Source organism: Choloepus didactylus, chromosome 1, assembly GCF_015220235.1.
Source record: "Choloepus didactylus isolate mChoDid1 chromosome 1, mChoDid1.pri, whole genome shotgun sequence".
In the NCBI taxonomy this organism is placed as follows: domain Eukaryota; kingdom Metazoa; phylum Chordata; class Mammalia; order Pilosa; family Megalonychidae; genus Choloepus; species Choloepus didactylus.
In genome coordinates, this window is record NC_051307.1 from 243,655,121 (window position 1) to 243,680,224 (window position 25,104).

Below are 25,104 nucleotides of genomic sequence, written 5' to 3' on the forward strand. Positions count from 1 at the left end.
ATACTCAGAATATGCATATGCATAGAGACAGAAAGTAGATTAGAGGTTACCAGGGGCTGGGGTAGGGAAAGGGGAATTATCACTTAGTGATAAAGAGGTTTTGGGAATGGATGGTGGTGACGGTAGCACAACACTGGGCATGTAATTAATGCCACTGACTTGCTCACTTGAAAGTGGTTAAAATGGTAAATGTTGTGTTATTATATACGTTACTACAGTAAAAATTTAAAAAAAAAGTACAGCCAGAAAGATGTGTGCAGTCCCTTCTCCTGATACAGACAAAGGCTATGGGGGTTGGGAGGGTGCTGGCCATCCCTTCTTCTCCAGGTCCCGGCCTACCAACAGTCATGGCCTCAGTGAGGCCCCAGGGGAGGGACGGAGAAACTCTGCTCCTAGGTCAGGATGCACTTGCTCTCCCTCCAGCCTGGCCCTGCTTGGGCAGAGCCTGTCCCTTCAGCACAGTCTCCCGAGGGCCTGCTCAGCTGCCTGAGGCTCCTTTATCGGAGGGCCCCCCTCCTTCCCTGACCCTGGAATGCTTTGCTATGAGTCACATAAACCTTATTTCCCCCAAAAGGGTACCACAGGCCACAGGTCCACCTACCACTCTTGACAAAAGGGGGTCTGTGGTAAAGTGAATGTGAGAGCCATCACACACCTTGTCCCCTTCACAGATCACGGTTTGACACAGTGCTCCCAAAACTTGGCTGACCCCAGAGCCCTTTCTCTGGGGACACCTAACAATTTTCCAGGGAACCAACATTTTGGAAAATGGTGCCACAGTGTGAGTTTAAACCACTCTCACTTCCTTCTCAAGGGCTGCTTTGTTCTGAGGCTTGCCCAGGGAAAGGGGTCTCGGGCAGCAACCTTGGGCTAGGGAGAAGCCGCCCAGGCCACCCTGGCCCAAAGGTGAGCATGGTCCCAAAGTCACCTCTCGGCAGGCCCGGGATGTCCCCGCCCCTCTTCTTCAGCTCCCCGTAGCAGCCATCGCAGACCTTGGCCATCCGGTCCTTGAGGTACTTCAGAGGGTACTTGTTCCGTGAACAGTTCCGGCACACAATCTGCAGGCCCAGTCGGACACAGCTGTCTGAGCGGTCCTTGTCCTCTCCGTGGATGCAAAGAGGACCCTCCCCTCCCTGCTAGTGCATCCCCCCTCACCTCCTCTGGGAGCCCTGTGGTTGGATCATGGGACTCTGCCACACCTCCCTGCCTTTTCAGCACAGGCTGCATTGAGCTTCTGTGCAAATGCTAACTTGCTTTTCTGATGACTGTGCCCTTAACTGTGCACTCTGCTTTTATTCTCCCAGGACAATAACCATTGTTACAGATTTTCCATGGAATCCCCCAAAAAATACATTCACGTCCTAACCTCCAGTCCCATCAATGTGCCATTTGGAGATAGGTTTTCTTATTTGAAATGAGGCCAAACTGCACTAGGGTGGGTCCTAGTCCAATATGACTGGTGTCCTTTTAAGGAGAGGACATTTGAACAGTCAGGAGACAGCCAGCCATGGGATGGAGGCAAAGACTGAGTCATGCTACAAACCAAGGCACATCATAGATTGCTGGCAAACTGCTGCCAGAAGGAAGTGTGGCCCTGCTGACACTTTGATTCGGAAGTGTTGCCTCCAGAACCACGAGACAATAAATTCCTGTTGTTTATGCCTGTGGTCCTTTGTCACAGCAGTCCTGGCAAAGTAAGACAGCGCGCATCCTCTTTCCTTCTGAGGATGAGGCGGTATAGTGGAACGGGCCCAATATTCGGGAGCAGTAATCCCTGCCTCTCGGGGTTGGCGTACGTATGCCCTGCTCTGTCGTCCAGTGGCAGCTGGACAGCCCTGAATGTCCAAGCAAGCAGGGATGCTCGTCCTACCTCACCCCAACCCCCACGCACACCCTCGCCCCCAACAGGGCAGCTCACCTTGCCGCAGGCATGGCAGTGATGACGCCTCAGGGTGAGGGAGAAGTCGCAGCCGCAGTTCATGCACATCATGACGTGTGTGACAGGCACGAGGGTGGGGGGCCTCTCCCCCAGGCTAACCCCCAGCCTCTCCCGTATCTGGAGCAATGGAACCAGGTGAGCGGTGCAGCCAGGAGGATGACTGGGGTGGATGGCCCGAACAAGCCCCGCCCCACTGGGCCTCAGTTTCCTTGTCCATTCAGGGCGTGCATGTGCGTAGGACAGGGTGGGTTCTAATTCTAAAAACCTTCCCTGCCCTCATGTTTCTGGATTTTAACCTTGGGGGTTAGAAACAGAGCCAGACTGAGAGTTCATAGTTGGGGGTGCTGTTAGCTCCTGGGTGGCACAGGAGGCTGGAGTGATACCGACTGTCTCTGCAGTGGGGAAGGAGCATGGGGTGGGGGGCAGGAAGGGAGCTACCAGGCCACCCGGGTGCAAATGGCCCACACCCACCCCACTCACCTCCACGCTGTGGTGGAAGGCGGCCAGAGCCTGGGCTTTGTAGTCCTCAGGTAGGGCTCTGCTCAGACAGCTGTACCACTCGTCCCTCTCTGCACAGGAGCTGTGGGCATGAGAAGGGTGAGCCAAAAGCAGTATCGGGGAGGGTGCTCCCGTCTCCTCTCAGTGCGGATGCCTCCCCCACCCCACCCCCCAGTCCCAGCATCAGCGCACCAGGCCTAGACCAGGATCTCAGCACCTCCCTCTGTCAGTAGGGTGACCATGGGCATGTTATTCACCCTCCGGGCCCAATTCTTCATCTGAATAACAGCAATATTCAGGGTGGTGAACAGGAAATGAGATGTGGGACCTGAAAGCACCACACAGAAGCGAGGGGTAGAAGGAGGCTCAGAGGGCTTTACGGCCCCTCAGGGCATCCCAAGAAACGTGGACTTTGCCCCCCACCCCACGGGGAGGGTGCTGTGGGCCCATGTGTCAGTGTCGGGACAGAGGTCTGGGTACCATGAAGAGTGCAAAGGGGGTGACAGGAGCTGGCAAAGGTCAACGTCCCCAGTCTCTCTATCTCCCTCCTAATTTCCCCACCTAACTGACAAGACACTTGCTCATCCACTCACAGACTTTCCAGGTCTCTGCGGTGTGCCTAGTGGGGTTTCCTGAGCCCTGAGAACCACACCTGGGGATGGCGCAGTGTGCTGGGGCTGGCAGCCAGGTGGAAATCCTCACAGTGTCCACTAGGTGTCGCTCCCACCCTTCACATCAGCACGCAACCCGCCCCAGGCCTGCCTGAGCCAGACAAGGGACCAGCCTGGCCTGGGAAGGAGCAAGACTGGCCGGCTTTGGCAGGTCGCCTTCCTTCTGGCAGGCAGGGGCCCAATCGGCATGGTGGGCAGCCCGATGCCATGTCCCTAAACGGAGATGTCTGGGTCCAGTTGTCCCCCAGGAGCTGCAGTGTAAGGGATCTGGGCCAGCTGGAAAGCAAGAAGGTGACCCGCCTGTCACTGGCCAAAGGGCAGCACCCGTGCCTGGGGGGAGATGGGACTGTCCCCACCTCTCAGCTGGCCAAACAGAAACCATATCCTGAAAGACCATCAGGCCCCATTATGCCAAGAGGTGAGAAGAGGAGGACATCGGACCCAGCCCAGGCATCATCTCTTCCAGGAAGCCTTCCCTCACTGCTCCAGATGGGGCAGTCACGCCTTTGCATCTCCAAGGCACCTTCCATCCCCTCAGGTAATAGATCTTAGCAAGTAAGAGCTCTGGCTCACATAGTGCTGTATTCAAATCCCAGATGTGCCTCACATAGCTTGTGCAGCCTCCTCCTGGGTCTCAATTCCCTTTCCATGGGGGTGGGGGTGAGGATTAAAGGAGGCCCTGCTTGCAAAGTACTTAGCGCCATGCCTGGGCCCGGTAGGGGTTCAATATATGCCACTGTCCTCGATGCTAGTATTAATTATGACCATAGTCACTGCTCTGTATTATAACCAGTTTGCAACTCTCCTACCAGAATATGGGTTCCTCCTGAGCAAAAAGATAAAGGTCTAAATCATTTGTGTTCTCAGCACAGGATCTGGCCCCAAGGAGGTGCTAATAAATGTTTAATGAGTAATGCATCCCTGAGAGTGTGTATGTGTCCCATTCAACACCCAGATCCACCACACACATGCACAAGGACCTGCTTTCACACAGAGGCCACCACTGCTCATCCAGGATCAGATTCAAGACATCCAGGCCCCAGAATCCTGTCCCACTGCCCACCATTTGCAGCTCTGCACTAAGCATTGTCCCCAGCAGGGGCTATACTTCCTGGGATTCTGAGCCCCCAAGAGCTCGTCTGGCCCTGAAAGAGGGAGAGGGGGAGGCTCTAAGGCCCCTGCTTTTAAAACAAGCCACAAGGGATCCCTAGGCTACTGAGGGCCTGGAGAAAATGCAGCTATTTCTAGTAGAAAAGCCACATTTTCTTTTCTCCCCCACATCCTCAAACAAAGGGAAAGATAAATGATGAATGCTTACTCAATTTTTTTTCTCCTACCTCCATACATGAAAGTGTAAAAGCAGATCAAACACATTATGAATTGAGGTGCACAAAACACTTACTTGCTGTTGGGGATTGATTATGTACCCCAGAAAAACATGTTCTTAATATTAATCCATTCCTGTGGGTTTGGACCCACTCACTATACATGAGACCTTTTGAAGACCTTATTTTTAGTTAAGGTGTGGCCAACTAAATCAGTTTGGGACTTTAATTTGGATTGCTGGAGTCTTTAATCAGCATAGTGAAAGTCAGATGGAGAGAGAAGCCACAGTGAGCAGCCCAAAGCTGAAAGCAAAGGAACCCAGAAGAGAAAGGAGAAGATGTTGCACATGCATTGCCATGTGACCGGATGGAAAAGCCAAGGAACCCTAAGATTGCTGGCAGGCCAGACGATACCAACCCCTGAAGGAAGCAAGCCTTCTAACCTCTGAAACCGTGAGCCAGTAAATTCCTAATGTTAAGCCAACCCGTTGTACGGTATTTGTTTTAGCAGCCAGGAAATGAAGACTTTCGTCTTTTAAACTTTTTCTATTGCTGTAAAGACCCAATAATCGGTGAAGTTTTATGAATGTAGGATACTGATACCCTTATATTTAACCAATGGGCTCTACAAACCCCTGAAGTTATATATAAAATTCTAAGTATATAATTTTCTGGGGAAAGAAGCTATAGTTTTATCAGATTCTCAGAAGGGACCCAAATACGGTTAAGACATTCTGAAAAGAAAATAAGTCCTCTGATCCAAAAAGATACAAAGATAAAAACGGTGACATATCCAGCCTTTGCTACTTTTCCACCTTTACCATTTTGCCCCTTTGATCCCTAGACCTTCCCTCCCGCCTCCCCGTACCTTGCAGACAGGGTCAGGCAGGTCTCCGAAGTCTCAATCTTCAGAGCATAGGGCACCTTCTCCATCACTGGGCGGCTGACCTGGAAATCCAACAGCAGCCCCCGATCAGGGTGGGGAAGGGACGGCAGCACAGACCAGGTCCTTCTCCTGGAGGCCAAGGGATGCAGGCGCCTGCTCCCATCTCTGACCCTGAGTCTCCTCGTCTGTAACGGGCACACCTGTCTGGTGGCAGATGCTGTGTGCGTGTGTGGGGGGCGGGGGCTGGCTGCCCAGTGGACCACCCCCAGGAAGGCCACAGAGCCCCCCGGGGCCCAGCCCCAGCAGCCCTCGGGCGCACAGTCAGGCTGCACGAGTGGGTGTTCCATGAGCACTGTCTCCCCACAGCCCTCTCTATTAGGCTTCTCCCTAACCAGGGGATCCCCTAGATCTCCCACTGAGAAAGGTGTTTCCTTCTTCCCTTTCTCCACAGAGACCCTAAAATGCCTCTGACAGCCCTGTTCATCTCAGCCCTTGGAAATCACGACAACCTGCTGATCCTTTATCTCACCTCCTATTCCCCTTTCTGACCCCATTCCCGCATAGTGCCAGAATGAACTTCCTAAAACCTCCATCTTTTAAGCTCTCAAGAATCCCCATGGGTTCTCAATTGTCTTCAGGATCAAGTAACCTTGAGCAGAGTCACAAAAAACCCCCTTCCTGTCCTTCTGGCCTCACCTATGAGACTTTCCAGCTGGGCCAGTATCTCTCATACGTTTGTTCTAGAAATACTACCAAACACCTGCTTGTTTCTTACCTCCAAGCCTTTCCTCCTGCGTTTTCTTCCTCCTAGACAGAACGTCCTTCCCTCTCTCCTGCACCCATTTGTTCAAATATTATCCACTCTAATGAACTTAGCTCCCCTCCTCCAGGAAGCCCTCCTAAACTACCTATAGCGTCAACCTACAATTTAATACTGTTTCCTGGAGTCTCCGTCTTCACAGCTGGTCTGTGCACTCCTAGAAGCCGGGACGCCCCTCCTTCTGCCCAGGGTCTCCTCTTCCCCCAGCGCCCGGTGGGACCTAGCATCAGCCATTTACCTTCATGTTGGCCACTGCCAATGTGTTCTTCAGCCGGTACTTCCCATCCTTCTGGGGATAAGTGTACAGGAGCACATCGCTCATCTGGGGAGAAGGAAAACCCGGTCAGGAGCTTCTTGGCCCCAGAAGGCTGCACCTGGATTCCGTCCGTGGGAGTCACTGAGCTCTGGGGTGCGAAGGCAACTTGCATTTGCCAGTGACCATCACCCCCCACCAGCCAGGTGAGCCAAAACATTCCGTGTTACAACACGAGCCCCTCCCCCTCCAATTCCACCACTAGGTATATACTCAAGAGGAATAAATATAATGCCCACCCAAAGTCATGCACAAGAATGTCCACAGAAGCTTTACTGGTTACCAGCCCAAACCAGGAAACAATCCAAATGTCTATCAACAAGTGGATGAATAAACAAAGTGTGGTAGAAACATATAATGGAATACTACACAGCAATCAAAGAACAAACTGCTGATTCACGCAACATGGATGAATCTCAAGAACATGAGTGGCAGATGACAGACACAAAGAGTACAGACACTGCTTGATTACATTTATATGAGGTTCAGGCAAAACTAATTGATAGTGACAAAAATCAGCCAGTGGTTGTCTGGTCCGCAGGGTGGGGAAACTGGCTGGGCACGCCAGAGAACTTTTTTTTTTGGTGGGGGGGGAGGCTGGAAATGTTTTATATCTTGACCCGGCTGGTGTTTTCGTGGTGATATGTGTTTTCAAAGCTCATTGACGTGTATACTTAAGAATGGTGCATTTTACTCTTATAAATTAAACCTTGATAAAGTATAGTTAGGGGGGGAAGCAGAGAGGGTGGGTGGATGGGTGGAGGGAGGGAGGGAGGGAGGAAGGAAGGAAGGAAGGAAGGAGGGATACACGAAGGGAGGGAGGGAGGAAGCTCTTTGAGGACAGGGACCTGGTGGTCCTGTTCAATGCTGTACCTCCAGTGCGTGGCACATAGTAGGTGCTCAATTAATATTTGTTAAATGAACAACCGAAGCTCCCACCCATGCAGGGCAGACAGAAAGAAACACAATGCAGGTCACTTCATCTCCTTAGGAGAGAGTATTTCTGTTTGACTAAAAGGTTTTGAGTTTGAAGACAAGCTCATACTCAGATGGTGCCAGGGGCCGAGCACCGTGACGCTGCTCTGTACCAGCTGTGTGACTAAGGACAAGCCATTCCCCTTTTCTGAGCCTCAGCTTCCCCACCTGCTGAAGGGGAAACACCACTACCCTCAGCTGATTACAGACATGAGGGGGGATGCCTGACCCCCAGTAAGTCCTCTTTGCAGGTAGCCAATGTAAAGTAACGCTGTGTGAGACTGAACAGGACAATGCATCTAAGCGTCTGGATCAGAGTGAGAACTTGGGATGAGCACTTCTTCCCTTCCTTTCCCTCTCGAGGCGCCGTTTGCTAAGAGAGCAGAGAGGATGTGTTTTCCCATCACCAGCTCTTCCCAGGCCCTGGACACTGGACACTGACCTTCGTGGGCCCTTCTCCTCCCTGGGCCTCACTATCTCTAAATCGGGTGGGATTGTATCAGGGCTTGGTGAACCGTGTTTGCAAGGGGCTGGATAAGAAACATTTCAGGTTTCACAGGCCATTCACTCTCTCGCACCTAGGCAACCCTGCCTTGCGGTGCCAAGACAGCCACAGACATTACGTAAATGGACACATGTGGCCAAGTTCCAGTGAAATGCTATTAACAAAAAGAGGTGGCAGACTGACTTTGGCCCCTGGGCTGTGGTTTGCTGACCCCTGGATGAGTGGTCTTTCAAAGCCGCTTCCTCATCTGTCCTTCTAATACTGACAACAGGTACCAGGCACTGTGGCTAAGCACCCAACATGAACTACCTCAATTAACTGTCCCACCAACCCTATCAGGCAGGCACTATTATCATCTCCATTTCACAGAGGCACAGAGAGGCTAGGCAACTTGCCCAACGTTACAAAGCTGGTAGGTGATGGATTAGCATTCTGAATGAATGAATGTGTCTCATGTATGTTCAGGGGTGTGTGTGTGTGTGTGTGTGTGTGTGTGTGTTTTGGACGGACTGTCTTGAACTGGGGACAATGACCAAACCTAGGCACAGAGCCTTGGTCACAAACTCCTCCCAGCTCTCATCAACTCGCCTATGCAATTCAGTCAGTGCGGTCCTAGGCTTTTTTTTGCTACTGCCCTTCATGTATCTGCTGCCATGGCAACTGCCATTGGGATCCTGAGGTTTTATTAGTGGTTCAGGTCCACTCTGCTCCTAATTGTCCAGGAGCTGGTGGTAGTTCTCCCGCAGTCTTCAAAGTTCCTGTTTTACAGCCCAGTTTTGGAGGAAGGAGGAGGAATTCTTCATGAAAGGTAGGGGGAGTTTCCCACACTCACAGGCCACCAGCGGGAGCCTACCCACCAGTTCTGGGCTGGAGCGGATGCTGGGCACAGTGGGAAGCTTTCCACAGCCTCACCAAAACCCTGTGCATTGGTGGGCAGATGCTCTGACTTTGTTCTGCAGCTAAGATTCTTTTGTGGGACTGCATGTTACAAGGAAGAAACATCCTGCCTTAAGAGTGTTTGTCACAGAGCTCCCTGGCTCAAGAACCTTTCTGTCCAGGCTTCTCCCATCTATCCCTTCATCTGACATTTCTTAAAACCTACTCAGCGGCGGGTCTTGTGCTGGGGCAGAGAGGAGACCATAGTTCACACCTTGGAGAGCTTGTGGCATAATAACACCTGGAGAATCTGAGAGACACAGGCTTATCATCATGACTGAGTGAGAGAAAGGCTGTGATAAAGGCCGTACTAGATGCTAGGGGGAGGGAAAGAGACTGGGGAAATGGTGGGAGGAAGTAGGGAGGGATGGAGGAAGGGAGGCAGGGAGGAAGGCTTCCTGTAAGAGGTGACATTTGAGCACGGCCTGAAGGATGAACTGGAGTTTCCAAGGCAGAGAAGGGGTGTCCTCCAAGCACCCTCTATGTTTAAGGGATGGTAAGCAACTCAGAGTGGCTGGAAAATAGAGATCAGGGCAGCCAGGGCAGAGGAGGCTGGGTGAGGACACGCTGAACACTGCAGCCTTGCCTGGCACTCAAGGTCCCCGCAAGAGGGACGGAGACCAGCCAAGCAAGGCAACAGGACGTGGCCAGATGGGAGACTTTGGAGGATCAGGACAGAGCTCACTCTGATCCAGCCGCTGCTTTACGTGCTTCTCTCACTTACATTATTGCCCCCGTATTAGAGATAAGGGAACTGAGGCTCACAGAAGTGACAGGTGTGCTCATAGCCAGTGTGGGAGCTGGCATCTGAATCCAGTCTGCCTGACCCCCGAGTCCACACTGCTCACCACCATCCTGTACCATTTTCCTTTTTCATCCGGAGAAACCACCATCCTGTACCATTTTCCTTTTTCATCCGGGAGAAGAACGGACTCTGGAGGACCCAGCCATGGGCTCCAAATCTATATAGGGCTGGGCTAGGGTGGAGGAAGCTAATGAACTCTGCAGCTCTAGGCAAAGGGAGGAGCTGCGATTGTGCGGACAATTGTCAGGAGAGAAGAGAGGAGGAAATTATCATCCAATAAGCTTCTTATTCGTACCAGCACATAAGCCCTCACATTTAATTCTCAGAAGCATTCAGTAGCTCCACTTTCCTGGTGGGAAACCTGAGGCTCAGACACGTTTGGGAGTTGTATAAGGATTACAAAGGGGGTAAGTGGTCGGATGATGTTCTAACCAGCTCAGTCTGGCTCATTAACACACAGATGTCCCTACATTGAGGGAGATAAGACTTCTCCATGAAGAGTTTTCAAATATATAGACTCTAACATAAAACAAGGGACTACTTGCCCCACTGGACTCCAGGATCCATAACAAGGCAGGGGCCACACACCCAGCATTGATCCTGGCAAACAGAAGGAAACGGATAAGGAAGTGTAGAATGAATGTTACAACAGACAGTGAGCTCCCCATCATTGGAGGTGTGTAAGCAGAAGTAAAAAAAACTACCTAGAGAAAGGGATACAAGAATCTGTGGGGTGTTTTAAGATACTTTTGAGAACTCAAATCTGAACACAGCTTGGCTCTCAGATCCCTTCCAAAGTTCTTCCCGAGAACTCTAATCTCCTCTTGCTTGTAGCCAAATCTCTCCCTTGCACTGCAGCACAAACCAGCCGGAACAAGAGGTTCCGCACGGGAGGTAAAAGATAACTCTGTTAGGAGGGAGGGGGAAGGAGAGGAGACTGAATTGGTTCGCCTTGCGATTCACGCAGAGCAGAGGGACCCGCTGAACCCTGGCTCGGGCCTCAGTCGCAAGCCACCAAAGCCCAGATAAACCCTGATGGGCAGCCGGAGATGCCCCACTCCGGCCAGGCTCAGCATCTCCGAACTTCCCATGAAAAGTGAGCTACTCGGCACCCTCAGCCCTCTCTGGAATTCATCCCTCGAGGGGCCCCTCTATGGGGAGGGTCCATTAGGGGCGTGGCTGGGCCCCACCTCATGAGTGGAAGGACCAACTGCAGCCAAGGGTTTCACGAGCTTCACAGGGGGCTCCGAACACACCACACTTCTCACGCTCCGGTACCTGCTTATACTGCTCCCCCTGCCCGGAACACCCTTCCTTTCTCCACCTGACAAACTCGGGTATCACTGCCTCAGGGAAATACTCATTAGCACAGTGTACAGCACCCAGTAACCACTCAGTCACTGTCAGCTGCTGAAGTTACTGTTGTTCATCTTCTTATTCTCGGACTCTCCTTGTTCTTCCTCTTTGCTCCCACAGTTCCCTGAGATTCCCTCCGCAGCATGCTCATAACTAGACTATAAAGGATAAGGGTAGGGAATGTGACGTATCTCTGTTTCCAGTTGCCCAGCACATGGAGAGCGCTCAGTAAATGGTTGAAATAGATGGAGAGAGATTTTTAGCAGCCTACTCAGAGTCTACTTACTTGACTTCACACACAATTCATCTTTTCCCTACTATAGTTTTTTTTTGTTTTTTTTTTTTTAAGTTCCTGTAACAAATCTTAGGGTCAAGCCTCAAGCGTCTCCAATTCCAATGAGATTCTACTCTTCCTAACAGGACTGATACAACATGTTTCTAGCTTCTCCCTGAAACAACTCCCACCTTAGCTGGTGCTTGCAAAACTACCCAAAATAATAATAATAAAACAAAAATAAGAAGAATAAAAAGGAGGAGGAGGAGGAGGAGGAGGGGGAGGAGAAGGAGATGTTTTACATATAGTTAATATATTATCAGGAATTGAATCATGTCCCCCATAAAGACACATTCTTAATCTTAATCTGCATTCCTGTGGGAATAAACCCATTTGTAAATAGGACCCTCTGGAGAAGCTATTATTAGTTAAGGTTTAGTCTTACTTGTAAATAGAATTTCGAAGTGTCTAATTTTGAATGAGGCCAAATTTAATCAGGATGGTGGGTCTTAATCTGTATTACTGAAGGTTTTATAAAGAGAGGAAATACAGATGAAATCAGACAAAGCCACAGGTAGAAGCTGGAAGCCAGAAGCCAGAAGTTAGTGGTCAGCAGAAACTGGACGAGCAGACACAAGGAGGGACAGATCACCATTTGATAGAGAAAGACCATCACCAGCTGTACTACGGACTTTGGAGAAAGCGAGCCCTGCCACAACCTTACGTTAGACTTCTAGGCTCCAAAACTGTGAGGCAATAAAAGCTTGTTGCTTAAGCCAACCTGCTGTGTGGTATTTGTCATAGCAGCTCAGGCAAACTAAGACACATATCTATTTAATTATGGTTATATAATTATTATTTGGCTATTCAAATTTTTTATTGTGGATATATAGATACATCCATAATAAGCCATGAAATATCCCATTTAACCTTGTTTAAGTGTACAATTCAGTGGCATTAATTACTTTTACAATATTGTGCTACCATCACCACCTTCTAATACTCAAATTTTTTCTTTATCTAAAACAGAAACTTCACACACATTACACAATAATTCTCCCACAGCCCCTCGCTCTAGACCCTGGTGACCTCTCATCTACTTTCCATCTCTGTGAATTGGCTCATTCCAGATATTTCATATAAGTGGAATCAGACAGTATTTGTCCTTTTGAGTCTGGCTTATTTCACTTGCGGTTCATCCATGTTGCAGCACATATCAGAACGTCATTCCTTTAAATGGCTGAGTAATATTCCATTGAATGGATGTGTTCATACATAATTCTAACCAGGCAGGCTTCCCAGCCTACAGCAGATACAAAGTGTAAGGAGGCTGTCAGAGGTAGCTGTTACGGAGTCACAAGAAAGGACAGCTAACAGTGCAGGAGCAGAGAGAAAAATTACACCCAGCAGGTAGAAGAAATTAAAAGGCACAGCCACTTGGGGTCGCAGGCCTGGGGAAAAAAGCTGCTTATAGCTCGACAGCCACAGAATATTGATATTATTATACCCTAGGTGTGACATCCCCTGGTACACAAGATGGTGGCTGTAAAGCATCAAAAATATTAAATTATGCTGTTTTCTGTGCGGTGGAAAATGTGCTGTGCTGGGGTGACAAACCTGAGTTCCCTTCTGGCCCTCCGCCACCAACATGCTGGGAGACTTGGTCAAGTCAACGTGGTTTTCTGGGCCTCTGTTCTCTCATGCGTTAAATACAACAGTTGAACCAGTTATTCCCAGTTTAAGAATTTCCTAGTGTTAGGATGCTTAAGGTGGGTACATGGGTAATTAAATTTTGGCAACATTCCATGCAAATTCATTCAAATAATAAATGAATGAAATGTTATGGTTTCCAAGGGTTCAGCCCTCAGCTTTCTGGAAAGCCCAGCCATACAGAATGGTCTCCATCCTAAAGATCCTGCTCTGTTCTGCTCTTCTTCCTTTCCTTCTGGCTATACCTGAATGCTGGCCTTAGAAAGTTGCACAGAACTGGACAGCCCCAGGGCTTGGTTTGGGAACCAGGTACTTACCAAAAACAGGTGCCGGGGATGTCTGTTTTTCCCTGTTACTTTCATCAGTGTCCCTTCTTTCAGAAACTCCTGTGGCGAGAGAAGCAGACCTAGGTGATCAGGCTGAGGGTGACACAATATCTTCCCCTCGTTCGCAGGGGAATATCAGAATATCAGAGACCAGCTCATGGGAGAAGTCCCCGCTTATAAGAGATGCTTCCTTTATGCTGGAGCAGCCGCTGAAGGCAGCGCATCTCGGCTCCACCAAGTATTGAACCAAACCCCAGATACTGGCCACAGAGTGTTCCAAACAATGACTCCCTCCCTAGTTTGCCACCACAAGGCCATTCAGAACAGAGCCTCTGAAGTTTTGCTAATGCAGTGGAAGATCTGTGAACGGTCTCTGTGGCCCGTTTAATTTTGGAGCCTACAAATGGATGCTTAATATATTTTACTGAATTGATAACCCAGGCCAAAACATTATATGTGATTTTACAGCTGTCTCCTGAGCACAATCTTTTATTCCTTTGTCTCTTCTCTTTTGTGGACCATAACAGGTAATGAACATCTTTTTGACTCTTTATTGAGCTGAGTTTTATGTTTTTCCATTTGGAAGCTTAAAAGTGGGTAAACTTGCCTTTTTCAGATGTCTCATTGGGGCTCTTGCGAGAGTTTATCTGCTTTCCCAGAAACTCTGGATGAAAAATATTTGCTGTCTCTTCTCCCCGGGGGTGAAGAGAATCACAGGGAACGCTGAACCTGACTGGCACCATTTGTTTAAATGCCCAGGGAGCAGATGCATGGTTCGGAAAACCAGGGGAGGCAGCCTGTGGCCTTAGTGTGAGCCCAGCAGAGCCAGCGCCCCTCCCCAGCTCCCTGGGTAAACAGCACCTGCAGCCAGGCCTGTCTGGGGCCAGCCCAGCCGAACAATGGGGCTTATCTGAGCCTCCCCCGCCTGCCCGCCTGCCCGCCTGCCTGCCAGCCAGCCCGCCCTCTGCCCCTGCCCAGGGCGGCACTCACCCTTCCTGGCTGGAGGAGATCCCCTTGGCCCCGAACGCTGTGCTCAATGTGGACCAGCTTCTGCAGGTTTTCCTGTGGGCGGGAGCAGGGGAGGGGGAGATGGTCAGGGCGAGGGGTCTTATCATCTCTGTAAGGGGTGGCAAGGTTTCTGTTTCAGAGGAACCAAAAGGAGTCCAGCAAGGCCCTGCCCCAAATCCCACCTCCTATCAACAGCAGGACTGGGACTTGTGCCCAGGTCTGCAGGACGCCAAGGTTTGGTGGCCCTGGGGATGGGCCCGTGGCCTCTGCGCCGTCCTATACCCATTTGTCTCTAGGTCGCTGCTCCTTCTCTAAGCCTGTGTCCCTTCCAAGGCCTGGAGCACCTGGACTTCAGTAACCAAGCAGCCCATGGCTGGACATACTACCTTTGGAGGAAACTGGCTCTGCACTCCCAAAACCCCATGGTTAGAAAAATAAGCATGCCTGGGAATTCCTCATCAGTCCTCCGTTGGGTTATCCTAAAGGCTATCATTTCTCCTGCATAGTTCCCCGTAATAGTAAAAATAACCATAACCACAAACTGAGCACCTACTGTATGCCAAGTGCTATGCTAGGCACTTTATGGGCATGGTTCCACCAAAGCCCTGCATGACCCCTTGTGCAGGCTCAGGTCTAAGGTCAGCTAATCAGGCAGAAATTGTGTGCAGAGAAATCACCTTGAAAAGTCATTTGTGTTGGGGCATAAAATCTTATGCATTAAAAACGTATATAATAGTGGTGCTTCTGCTTATGATGTGGAAAGCTGCAAGAGAACATTGCTCCCACCCCAACAGTGGAAAAAAGCCAGATAATCTACAAAATCATAAATTTCTTAAGCCTATCCGAGACCCTGTGGACATAAGGCAATCAAGTGAACCGGATTTCAGAAAAGAAATCCAAGCCCCTCCAAGGAGATACAACAGGAACTGTCAGGCCTTCAGCAATGCACAGGAGGAAGAGGTGGTTGGCATAAAAGAGAGTAAAAAGAAAGCAGCTAAAATGTTAATGAATTCTTAAAGGTCAAGTGCTGGCTAGTGTGACAGTTTAGAATAACAAGGAGCCCCAGGCCTGAGGCCCACCTGCACTCACTCTGCAGCTCTCTTCCCCAAGTCTCCACCCAGTGTTCCCAAGAAGGACTGGGGGCAGAGCAGGGGAACAGAAAGGGCCTCCCTTGGTGGTGCAAGCCAGCAAGCTGCTACTGGGGGGACTGGCACAAAATCCTGTCCACTTCCCCAGGCCCCTCTCTCATACACAAGCAAAATGCTTCAGCACTGGGGGAGAGGCAGGAAACCGTCTGTGCTGGTTTGGATGTATTGTGTCCCCCAAGACGCCAGATCTTTGATGTGGTCTTGTGTGGGCAGGAAACATATTGGTGTTGATTGGGTTGGAGACTTGATTGAATGTTTCCATGGAGATGTGATCACTCAACTGAGGGTGAGATCTTTCACTGGATAATTTCCACGGAGGTGTGGCCCCACCCATTCAGTATGGGCCTTGATTAGTTGACTGGAGCCGTATATAAGCTCAGACAGAAGGAGCAAGTTGCTACAGCCAAGAGGGACATTTTGAAGAACACACAGGAACTGAAAGAGGAGCTGCAGATGAGAGACAGTTTGAAGATGGCCGTTGAAAGCAGACTTTTGCTCCAGAGAAGCTACGAGAGGAAAAATGCCCCAAGAGCAACTAAGAGTGATATTTTTGAGGAACTACAGCCTAGAGAGGAACATCCTGGGAGAAAGCCATTTTGAAACCAGAACTCTGGAGCAGACGCCAGCCTCGTGCCTTCGCAGCAACAGAGATTTCTGGACACCATTGGCCATCCTCCAGTGAAGGCACCCGATTGTTGCTGACTTCCCTTGCATACTTTATGGCCTTAAAACTATAACTTTGTAAACAAATAAACCCACTTTATAAAAGCTGGTCCATTTCTGGTGTTTTGCATTCCGGCAGCATTACCAAACCAGAACACTGTCCTACCTCCAGAGCCCAGGCCAAGACCTGCTGCTTCTGGGGAAAGGGTAGAAGCAAAAGTTGTCTGCCCTCAGGGGAGAAGAAAGAAACCCAGTGGGTCCAGGACCATGCATCAGTACAATAAGAGGTCCGCTGCTGCTGCGGGAGAGGCAGAAAATGGCCCAAGACCTGCCACAGATGCCAGGCAGAGTTTGGCTGCCCTGGAGGAGAGGGTCGGGAATGCTGACAGTCTGGCTCACAGACTCTGCTTCAGATGGAGGCTCGTCCATCCAGGAGAACTGAGAAATCTTCCTTTGCACACCATGAGCCTAGCATTGAGCAACAAGAAACAGCAGTCTCCCTTTGAGAAGGGCTAAGAGCATGGAGAGAGACCCCTTGTGTAGTGCAGGGAATGCTAAAAGCTGAGGATGGGGCAGGAACATGTGAGAAACTCCCCAGCACCAGGGGTCCCATGAAAAGCACAAGGTTACAACAGCCCCTGCCAGAGGAACGTGAAGCGACAAAGTGTGTGGTGCCCAAAGCCAGCTCAACTACTGCCACTGACTGCATATCCTAAAAAGAGACATTCCCGTTTCTGGGTGTAAATGTTATTTACCTCAATCTCTACAGTTCTTCTATATACAGTGTCTGGCATTTGATAAAAAATGATGAGAAACCCAAAAAATTAAGTAAAAAGAAACTCACTGCCAAGAGACAGACCATTCAACAAAACCAGACTGGGAGGTGACACAGATGCTGGACCTTTGCGACAGGGAGGGCATTTAAAATAACTATGACTGATATGTCAAAGGAGCTAGTAGAAAAGATGGATGACATGCATGAGCAGATGCAGAACTTCAGCAGAGATGGGAACTATAAAAAAGAGGCAAATGGAAATGTTAGGAATAAAAAACACAACATTAGAACTGAAGAATTCCTTCGACAGGCCTAACAGCAAGCTGAATACAGCTAAGGAAAGAATCAATGAACTTGAAGATAAGTCAGTAGAGATTACCCACACTGAACAAAAAGAGAGAAAAGGGTGGGGAGGACAGAGGATCTAAGAGCAACGGGCCAATATCGAATATGCTAACACATGTGTAATTAGAGTCCCACAAAGTAGAAGAAATATATGAAGAGACAGTGGCTGAGAAATTTTCCAGAATCAATGAAAAACAATAATCCATAGATCCAGGCAGCTCAAGAAATATGCACAGGACAAAAATACCATCCCACCCACCAAAACAAAACAAAACAAAAACAAAAACAAAAAACACACACACACATAGACATATCATAGTTGAACTGCTAAAAATCAAAACCAAAGAGAAGATCTTGAAGGCTGCTGGATAAAAAGGACATATTACTTAAAGAAAGACAAAGATAAGAATTACAGCATTTTTACAGTACTGAAAGAAAAAAAAATTAGTCAACCCAGATTTCCATATCCAGGAAAACTACCTTTCAAAAATGAAGGCAGGTTTAACAATTAAGTGAATGGATGATAGATAATGGGCCAGGTTTCTCACTTTTGGAGGGGGAATTCACAGAGAAGCCAGGAGAGGATTTATAGAGAAGCCATGCGGTAATGGATTAGAGTTGGAGACATCAGTAAAAACTCATGTTTAGTTTAATATACATACAGATGGTTACATAGGTACACTTATTACACACACATATTTCTTTGCTGTGTCAGCCAAGAGGGATTAGAAGCAGTGAAACCCCAGTATCAATAAGCATACCTATCACCCAAATCACCAATAAAAGGGACCAGAGGTTCTTGGAGAAATGGCTGATTCCAGGACCAGGACAGGAAACATACAAGTTGGGTCTGGAGCATCTTATATGCCAGAAAGCAAGAAAATGCTTAAAAACCAAAAGCAAAAAGCCCACAAGGATGGGGCACATGAAATCAGCACAGGAGCCAACTGGAAGAGCCCCCGATGCCAACATTGGAACAATCTGAGCCACAAAATAAGTAAAACAGTATTGGATTATAACCCAAAGTGTAAAATAAATATCCATGAGTTCACACCGATATAAATAAATGATTGAAAACAGTAATGAAGAGGGGAGAAGAGACAAATCTCCTATACAGAAGAATTCCAAATAATTTATGTAGATACCCCACCTGCAAGGAGGGGGATTGTAACTCCCCACTCCTTTAAGTGTGGGCTGAGTTTGCATTTAGTGATTTCCTTCCAAAGAGTTCAGTGTGGAAGGGGGCGGGGGAGAGTGACCCTACAGGGACAAGCACGACCTCGGCCGGGTGATCAAGGTCAACGTCAACAGTCATAAACCGTGTTGCTAGTACAGACCCTTGATATGATGTGATGAGATGGCACCTGACTGCTAGGATCCTTCTCCCCCAAACCAACAACCCCAGTCTAATCATCAGACAAATTCCAACGCATGGGCATCCTATGGGACACCTGACCAGTCCTCCTCAAAAACGCCCGGGGTCGTCCAAAACAAGGCAATACTGAGAAACTGTCACGGCCGAGAGGAGTCTAAGGAGACACGACAACTAAATGTAACATGGCATCCAGGAGGGGAACCTGGAACAGAAAAGGAACCTTAGGGAAAAACTAAGGCAATCTGAATAAAGTATGGACTTTATTCTAGTTAATCATAACATATTAATTCATTAATTGTGACAAATTAATGGTGTTAATAGGGAAAACGGTGCGGGATGTTTGGCAACTCTCTGCACTACCTTCTCAATTTTTTCTGTAAATCTAAAACTTCTAAAAAGTAAAGTCTATTAAAAAAATACAGGTGAAATAAGGACCTTTTCAGAAAATTGGTACACTTAGACTTTGCCACGTCTCCTCAAGCTGTCTTCTGGAGGGAGATATTTCACTTGTATGCTGCGGAGAAGAGGACAATTAGTGGCTAATTGGCTTTAAAAGCCTTGAAAGCCTGACCTTGTAATAAGATGTATGATGATTTTTCTTCTAGGGAATCTCCTGAGGCTTCTCTGAGCAACTGTAGTTAGAACCAAGGCACATCTACCTTCTGAGCTAGTCTTTGAAGGAGTTCTTAACTCCAAGCCTCCATGACTACATTTAATGGCGCATGTCATGGTCATCAAAAAGAAAAAAAAAAAAAAAAATCCAAATGTGGGAAACAGAGAAGAATGGTCCCTATGTAAGTTTATGTGTAGGTGCTGTGTGGGGGCATGCAGATGTGGGTTCACGAGACTGCGTGTGCAGCTGTAGGACTGAATCCTGAGTGCCATGCACAAGGAAACCTGGCTAGTGGTTAAGCATGACCTGAACGCAAGTCCGGCTCTCACATTTATAGCTGAGTGATCTGGGGCAATGCAGCTCATCTCTCCAAGCCTCAGCTTCCTTGCTTGTGAAACTGGGCTGATAATACTCCCCTTGCACAGTTACTGTGACGATTAAGGAAAATCATGTTGATAAAAAGCATCCAGTGCCATGTGAGGCAAATAGCAAGTACTCAATAGGGGCAGCTGTTATTATTATTATTATATTATGAGCATGAATGCTACGTGGGAATAAATTACAACCTTTCCTGAAAAGCTGGTGGAGGTGCCCTTTCCTACATCCAAGACATTTTCCATCCTGTCTTCCAGACTGTTCCCATTTATCCCGTCTTCCATCATAACGTGAGGATATAGGTTGGAGGGAGGGCTTCCTGGGTTTCAGCTCTTAAAGTCATGCTCCCGGAAGCTCATTGATCATCTCACGTCAGAGCCAGCAGTTTTCTGTTACAAGGTTGTCCTTACATAAGGTATTTACGTTTTGGTCTGGCTGTCAGCACTTTATCCAAATGAGGTTTTGTTTTCTGTTTTTTTTTTCCCCACCATTAGCAAACTTTATTTTGCAGGCAAGAACGCAGCAAAGGCAATGCAAGGTTAATCTTCAGACTAACAGCATTTCAAGCAGTGGGGCAGGTAGGTATGTCCTCCCCATTGTGGATGAGTGAGGAGTTCTGGCAATGGTGAATGCCACCTCCTCCAGGAAACCTTCTTTGATCCTCACAACCAATAAGTACTTTCCAAACTCTACTGAAGGCAAAGTGGAGGCCCAAAGGCTTGTCAGAAAGATGCAATAGCATCATAAAACATATTTTTAAAGGATTGCTCTGGCTGCCAGGTGGAGAATGATTTGGCAGGGCTGTTCCAGAAGCCAGGAAGGACCTGCGGCAATTGTCCAAGCGGGAGGGGATGAGGCCTGAGCTGAGGTGGTGGCCAGGGGGATGGAGAGCCCCAGCCCAGACATCAAGAACACCATGTCTCACAGTCACTGAGCTCTGTCTCTGGGCCGGGGTTTATCTGGACTTCAGGCACCGTCCCTGCCTGATCCAAGCAAGCATGGGGTGGGGACAGCTAGTGTCCAGCAGGCCCTAGCACAGCTGTCCACAGCTGGCTTGAGAGACAATGAGCAGCCTGTTTCCCGGTGCAACCTTGGCCTTGGAGAAAGCCAGGAGAGCTTTTGGCCATCGGCTCCACCCGTTCCTCCTCCAAGGAGGGGGCTGCATGCGTGAGCTCACCCATGGGAGGGAGGATGCATGGCTCCCTGGCCTAGTTTTTCTTTATGGGCGCAGAGGTGGCCCAGGCTAAGGGAAATGATGGAGAACCCGGCCTCTCTGCTGCTCAGCCGTGACCAGGCTCCACAAAGTGAAATACCACTGCGTGTACAGGATGCCAAAATGACAAAGAGCAGGGGGCTCAGCGGACATCAGAGAGGGAGGGTTGAGGACCAGAGGACCCACCCTGAGAACAGCCCTGGGAAACTGGCCTGTTTCTCCATACCCAGCTGGCTCCACACTCAGCTCGCCCCCCTTCACCTGCCAGTCGCAACCTCTCCTCCCTGACTCCTGCCCTACCTCTCCCACACCGTCCCCTTCTCCCAGCCTTGCTGGTGACTCTGAACTCTCACCATCCTACCTTTTCCTATCTCCATGCCTTTGCCCTCCTCCTGGCTCCCTCTTCCTTCTTGACCTGTGTAGAAATCCTTCCAATGGGGGCATCTCTCCTACCACGTATTCTCCTAGCCCCAGGTGGGAGGGCTGCCTCCTTTCTCAGGACCCTGTACATTTTCTCTTGCATGTGTCATGTATCTTGGTTCCTGGTGTCCATTTATTTACTGCTCCACCAAGCTGTGATTCCCTCAAAGGGCTGGGATTCACGTCTTATCTCTGTATCTCCAGCCTCCAACACAAGCCCAAAGCTTAGTAGGTGTCCAATAAATGGTCTCTCTCTCCTCTTCGTCTGTCTGTGGGTGACTCGCTGTTAGGATGCTCTGTGAGTCTGCTACAGCACAAGGAAGCAACTCCTCAGCACATATCACCATTACCCCCTTCTGTGCCTGTGGAAAGACATCACTGCTGATCCCTGAACTCGTTCCACTGAGCAAGGACTCAGCCTCAGAATCATCCTCAACACAGAGCCCTAGCATATTTGCAGCTCAGTGTAGTAGTAAATATGTGGACACAAATACAATGGCAACCACTTTAACGGAGCTGGCATGAGGAATGAAGTTTGCCATCCATGGCAGAAACCCAGTAAACTCCTGATCAATGTCTAACAACACAGGGTCTCACACTGTCAGAACCAGATGTGCACTTAAGAGTCCACATATTCTCAAACCTTTGTGGGCATAAAATTAAAAATGCTTATCTCTGGTCCTTACCCCAGAAATTCTGATTAGGTAGATCTGAGGTGTGCTGACTACAGAGTTGGGGCAATACTTAGAGAATCTGTACAAGTCTGTAGCCTCTCTCATTGTTCAAATGGAGAACCTGAGGCCCAGAGAGGGACACGCAGTACGCGAGGTCACACAGCAAGTATCAAGGCCAAGACCTAAGCCTCTTTGCAGGGTCCCACAAGGCAGATGGTTTGCCTGAAGCCCTCTAAAAGTGGGATGTCGCAAGTTAGGGCTAGAGGAGAGTCCTGGAACACACATCTGAGGAAGATGCCCACGGGTGGACTTACCCCTTGCTCCATGCTGTCATTGACACGGTCTGTGACTTTGGAGATGAGGGTCAGTGCGCCTGGGGAGCGAAGCAGAGCAGACAGCCGGGCCGTTTGGGGCTAGTCTAGTTGCCGTCTCAGCCTCTTCCCTGGCCACAGTCCCTTTCTGTCCCTCCCCGCTCACTGCCTGATGCTGCTGCAGTTGCAGGACCTTGTCAATAGGTGGCACCCATTTCCCCCACTGGGTGGTCAGGTCACAGCCCCCATCCCAGCTCCTGGCCACTAACGCCTAAGTGACCTTGACAATAACTTGGTCACCCTGTGCCTCAGTCTCCCTGGCTGTAAACTGAGTATGTTGAAACAGGGACTGCCCTGGCAGGCCATATGGAGGGACAGCCAAACAGAACCGGGAGGAAACAGGGAGACGGGGATGAGCTTTTTAGATCAAATTTGGGTCACTCTTGTCTCCTCCTTTGACTGGACATCCGCTCATCCCTGGGATTCCCCATGGCTGAGGCAAAGAAGGAATCATCTCTGAAGATTCGGAGGCTCTTGCAGAAACCCCCTAGGCTTTGTATCCAGAATGCATCCAGCTGTTGGGGCGGGAGCTTTTCCTAGGCCTGGGGACTGGTCTAGAGTCCAGACGTGGGGGAGAAGGGGTCAAAACCGGAATGTGTTTCCCTTCTCCTGGTTCCTGCTGGACTTACCCTGCGTGTTATCGTACTCAGCTGAGTCCGGGCAAAGGTTATTTAAATAGTCTGTAGGAAGGACAAGAACCAAGAGTCAGTCAGGACCCAGTGAGGCCAGATCCTCCTGTCCACAACTGCGACCACCCCTCCTTCTCCAGAGATGGAAGGGAAGTTCCAGGAGAATGCATCTCACCCATGTGCTCCAGCACGATCCCACAAGGGGACAATGACAGGCCCCTAGGACCACCGTCACTGCCCCCATTCACCCATTCACCAAGTCTGTACTGAGATCCTGCTGTGTGCCTGGCCCTGTGCTTGTCTGCAGGATACAGACACAAACAGGGCAAAACCCTGCCTTCAGGAAGCAGACAGTCTACTGGGGGAGACAGATGTGAAAATCAACACAGTGGGGTGTGATGTGTTCAACCTTTAACACATATAAAGGCTCTACGAAGTGTGGTCCCTCTCCAACTGTCACTTCCCACCCCATTCACTCCATTTCAGCCACCCTGGCATTCTTGCTATTTCTTGAACCTGCCAAGCTTCTTCTACCCCAGGGCCTCTGTACAGGCTATTCCCGCTGCCTGAAACAGGCAGAACTTCTTCCAGATCTTTACAGGCCTCCTGGCCACAGTTCACTGAGATTTTTGTTCACTGCCACATCCTCTGAGAGGATGTCCCTGACCACGTATCTATAAACAGCAGCCCCACTCCTCTCTGCCCCCTTAACCTGCTTTATTTTCATCAGAGGTCTTATCACTGACATTAGATTATATTTTGATTTCCTTATTTGTCTGTCTGTTTTCCCTACTAGAAAATAAGCTCCATAGTGCCAAGGCGTGAGTCTGTTTAATTTACTGTTAGACCTCCAGCATTGAGGTACACAGTAGGTTGACCAATAAAGATTTGCTGAATTAGATGAATGAATTCTCTATGCATTTTCTCATAGCCCCGTTACTACCTGAAACTACATGGATATGTGTGTATATATGTAGCATCTGTCTCTCCCACTGGAGTATCAGCTCCCCAGGGCAGGGATCTCTGGCCATGTGGGAGGCACTTGGGTCTGGAGCTCAGAATGGATACAAAGGTGCTTTGGCAGGTGGAGATGGGGAGAAGGTGCCATGCCCCAGGGAGAGTCTGCAGACTGGGAAAGAAACAACACCAAGGATGGGCCCCAAGGATCACTGGCATTACAGGACAGTGGAGGAAGAGAGGCCATCAGAGAAGATGGAGAAGGAGCAGCCAGAGAGTTGGAGGAAAACGTGAAGCGAGCGTATCACAGAAACACTGGGAGGAAAGGGTTTTGAGAAGCAGAGGCGGGCAGTGCCAAAGCCAAAGGAAGGTCTTGCCAGACTGACAAGGCCCACTGATTCTGGCCATGGGAGGGCTTTGGTGACCTCCATTAGAGCAGCTTTAGTGAAATGAGGAGTCGCCTGGCTGAGACAGGGAGAAAATGCAACATGGGGGAAGAAGGTCTTGGGCTTTTGTTTTTTTAGGGTGAAGAGGCTGAAGGACACAGGAGGTGGTCACTGAAGTGAGTTTTCCAAGGTGGCAGGAGAAGATCCAATCTCAAACAGAGGCAGAATCAGGTAGTTCCATAGGTGCAGGGGGTGGGCAGGAAATTAGGAGCAAACCTCTCCTCCTCGCACAGCCTCTCTTTTCCTCTAAGAGATGGGAGGGAGGTCATCACTCTCCATGACATCATCACCATCCCTATGGTCACCTCTACCCCCTCCTCAGGGGCTCTCCTCCATCTTAACCTCCTGGGGGCCCACCTGTGAGCAGCACTTGGTACTGGAAGAGGCGCTGAACCACCCTCAGCAGCCGATGCTTCATACTCTGGCTGCTTCCTTGAAGACTCTGCTGTTCCCAGGAGAGAGGAGGAAAAGACTCCATCAGACACTGCTGCCTCAGGCACCAGGCTCACCGTATCCCAATACGCCATCCCATCCACATCTCATTCTGGCCAACCTGAACTTCTCTCCCATCTTCAAAACCAGGTTCCCCTCCTCCAGGAAGCCCTCCCAGATTAGCCCCATCCTGCTTCGTTTGTTCACTGCTTCAGGCCCACAGTTGGTGAGATACTTGGTGATACTCCTCTCCTAGTCCCTGCTTTGCTCCCAATTTTTTTCTGCCCAGTAACAGACTCCCAGTTTGTGGCCGGTGTTGGT

The 25,104-nt window shown here is 49.4% G+C and overlaps 1 protein-coding gene across 2 annotated transcripts in view; it reads right to left on the bottom strand.

Moving 5' to 3' along the window:
- The window catches only part of FGD5 (FYVE, RhoGEF and PH domain containing 5), a 148,510-nt gene that overhangs the window by 15,116 nt on the left and 108,290 nt on the right, over positions 1-25,104 (bottom strand). Inside the window, exons 8-17 of one of the 2 annotated variants that reach the window (XM_037802593.1) lie at positions 24,709-24,796; positions 22,949-22,999; positions 22,263-22,321; positions 14,330-14,401; positions 13,331-13,399; positions 6,378-6,461; positions 5,302-5,381; positions 2,420-2,519; positions 1,919-2,056; positions 929-1,058 (exon numbers count right to left, since the gene is read on the bottom strand). In XM_037802593.1, coding sequence (XP_037658521.1) covers positions 929-1,058; positions 1,919-2,056; positions 2,420-2,519; positions 5,302-5,381; positions 6,378-6,461; positions 13,331-13,399; positions 14,330-14,401; positions 22,263-22,321; positions 22,949-22,999; positions 24,709-24,796 — 871 coding nt within the window. The remainder of the gene's footprint in view (positions 1-928; positions 1,059-1,918; positions 2,057-2,419; positions 2,520-5,301; positions 5,382-6,377; positions 6,462-13,330; positions 13,400-14,329; positions 14,402-22,262; positions 22,322-22,948; positions 23,000-24,708; positions 24,797-25,104) is intronic. The other variant, XM_037802591.1, reaches the window with a different exon arrangement.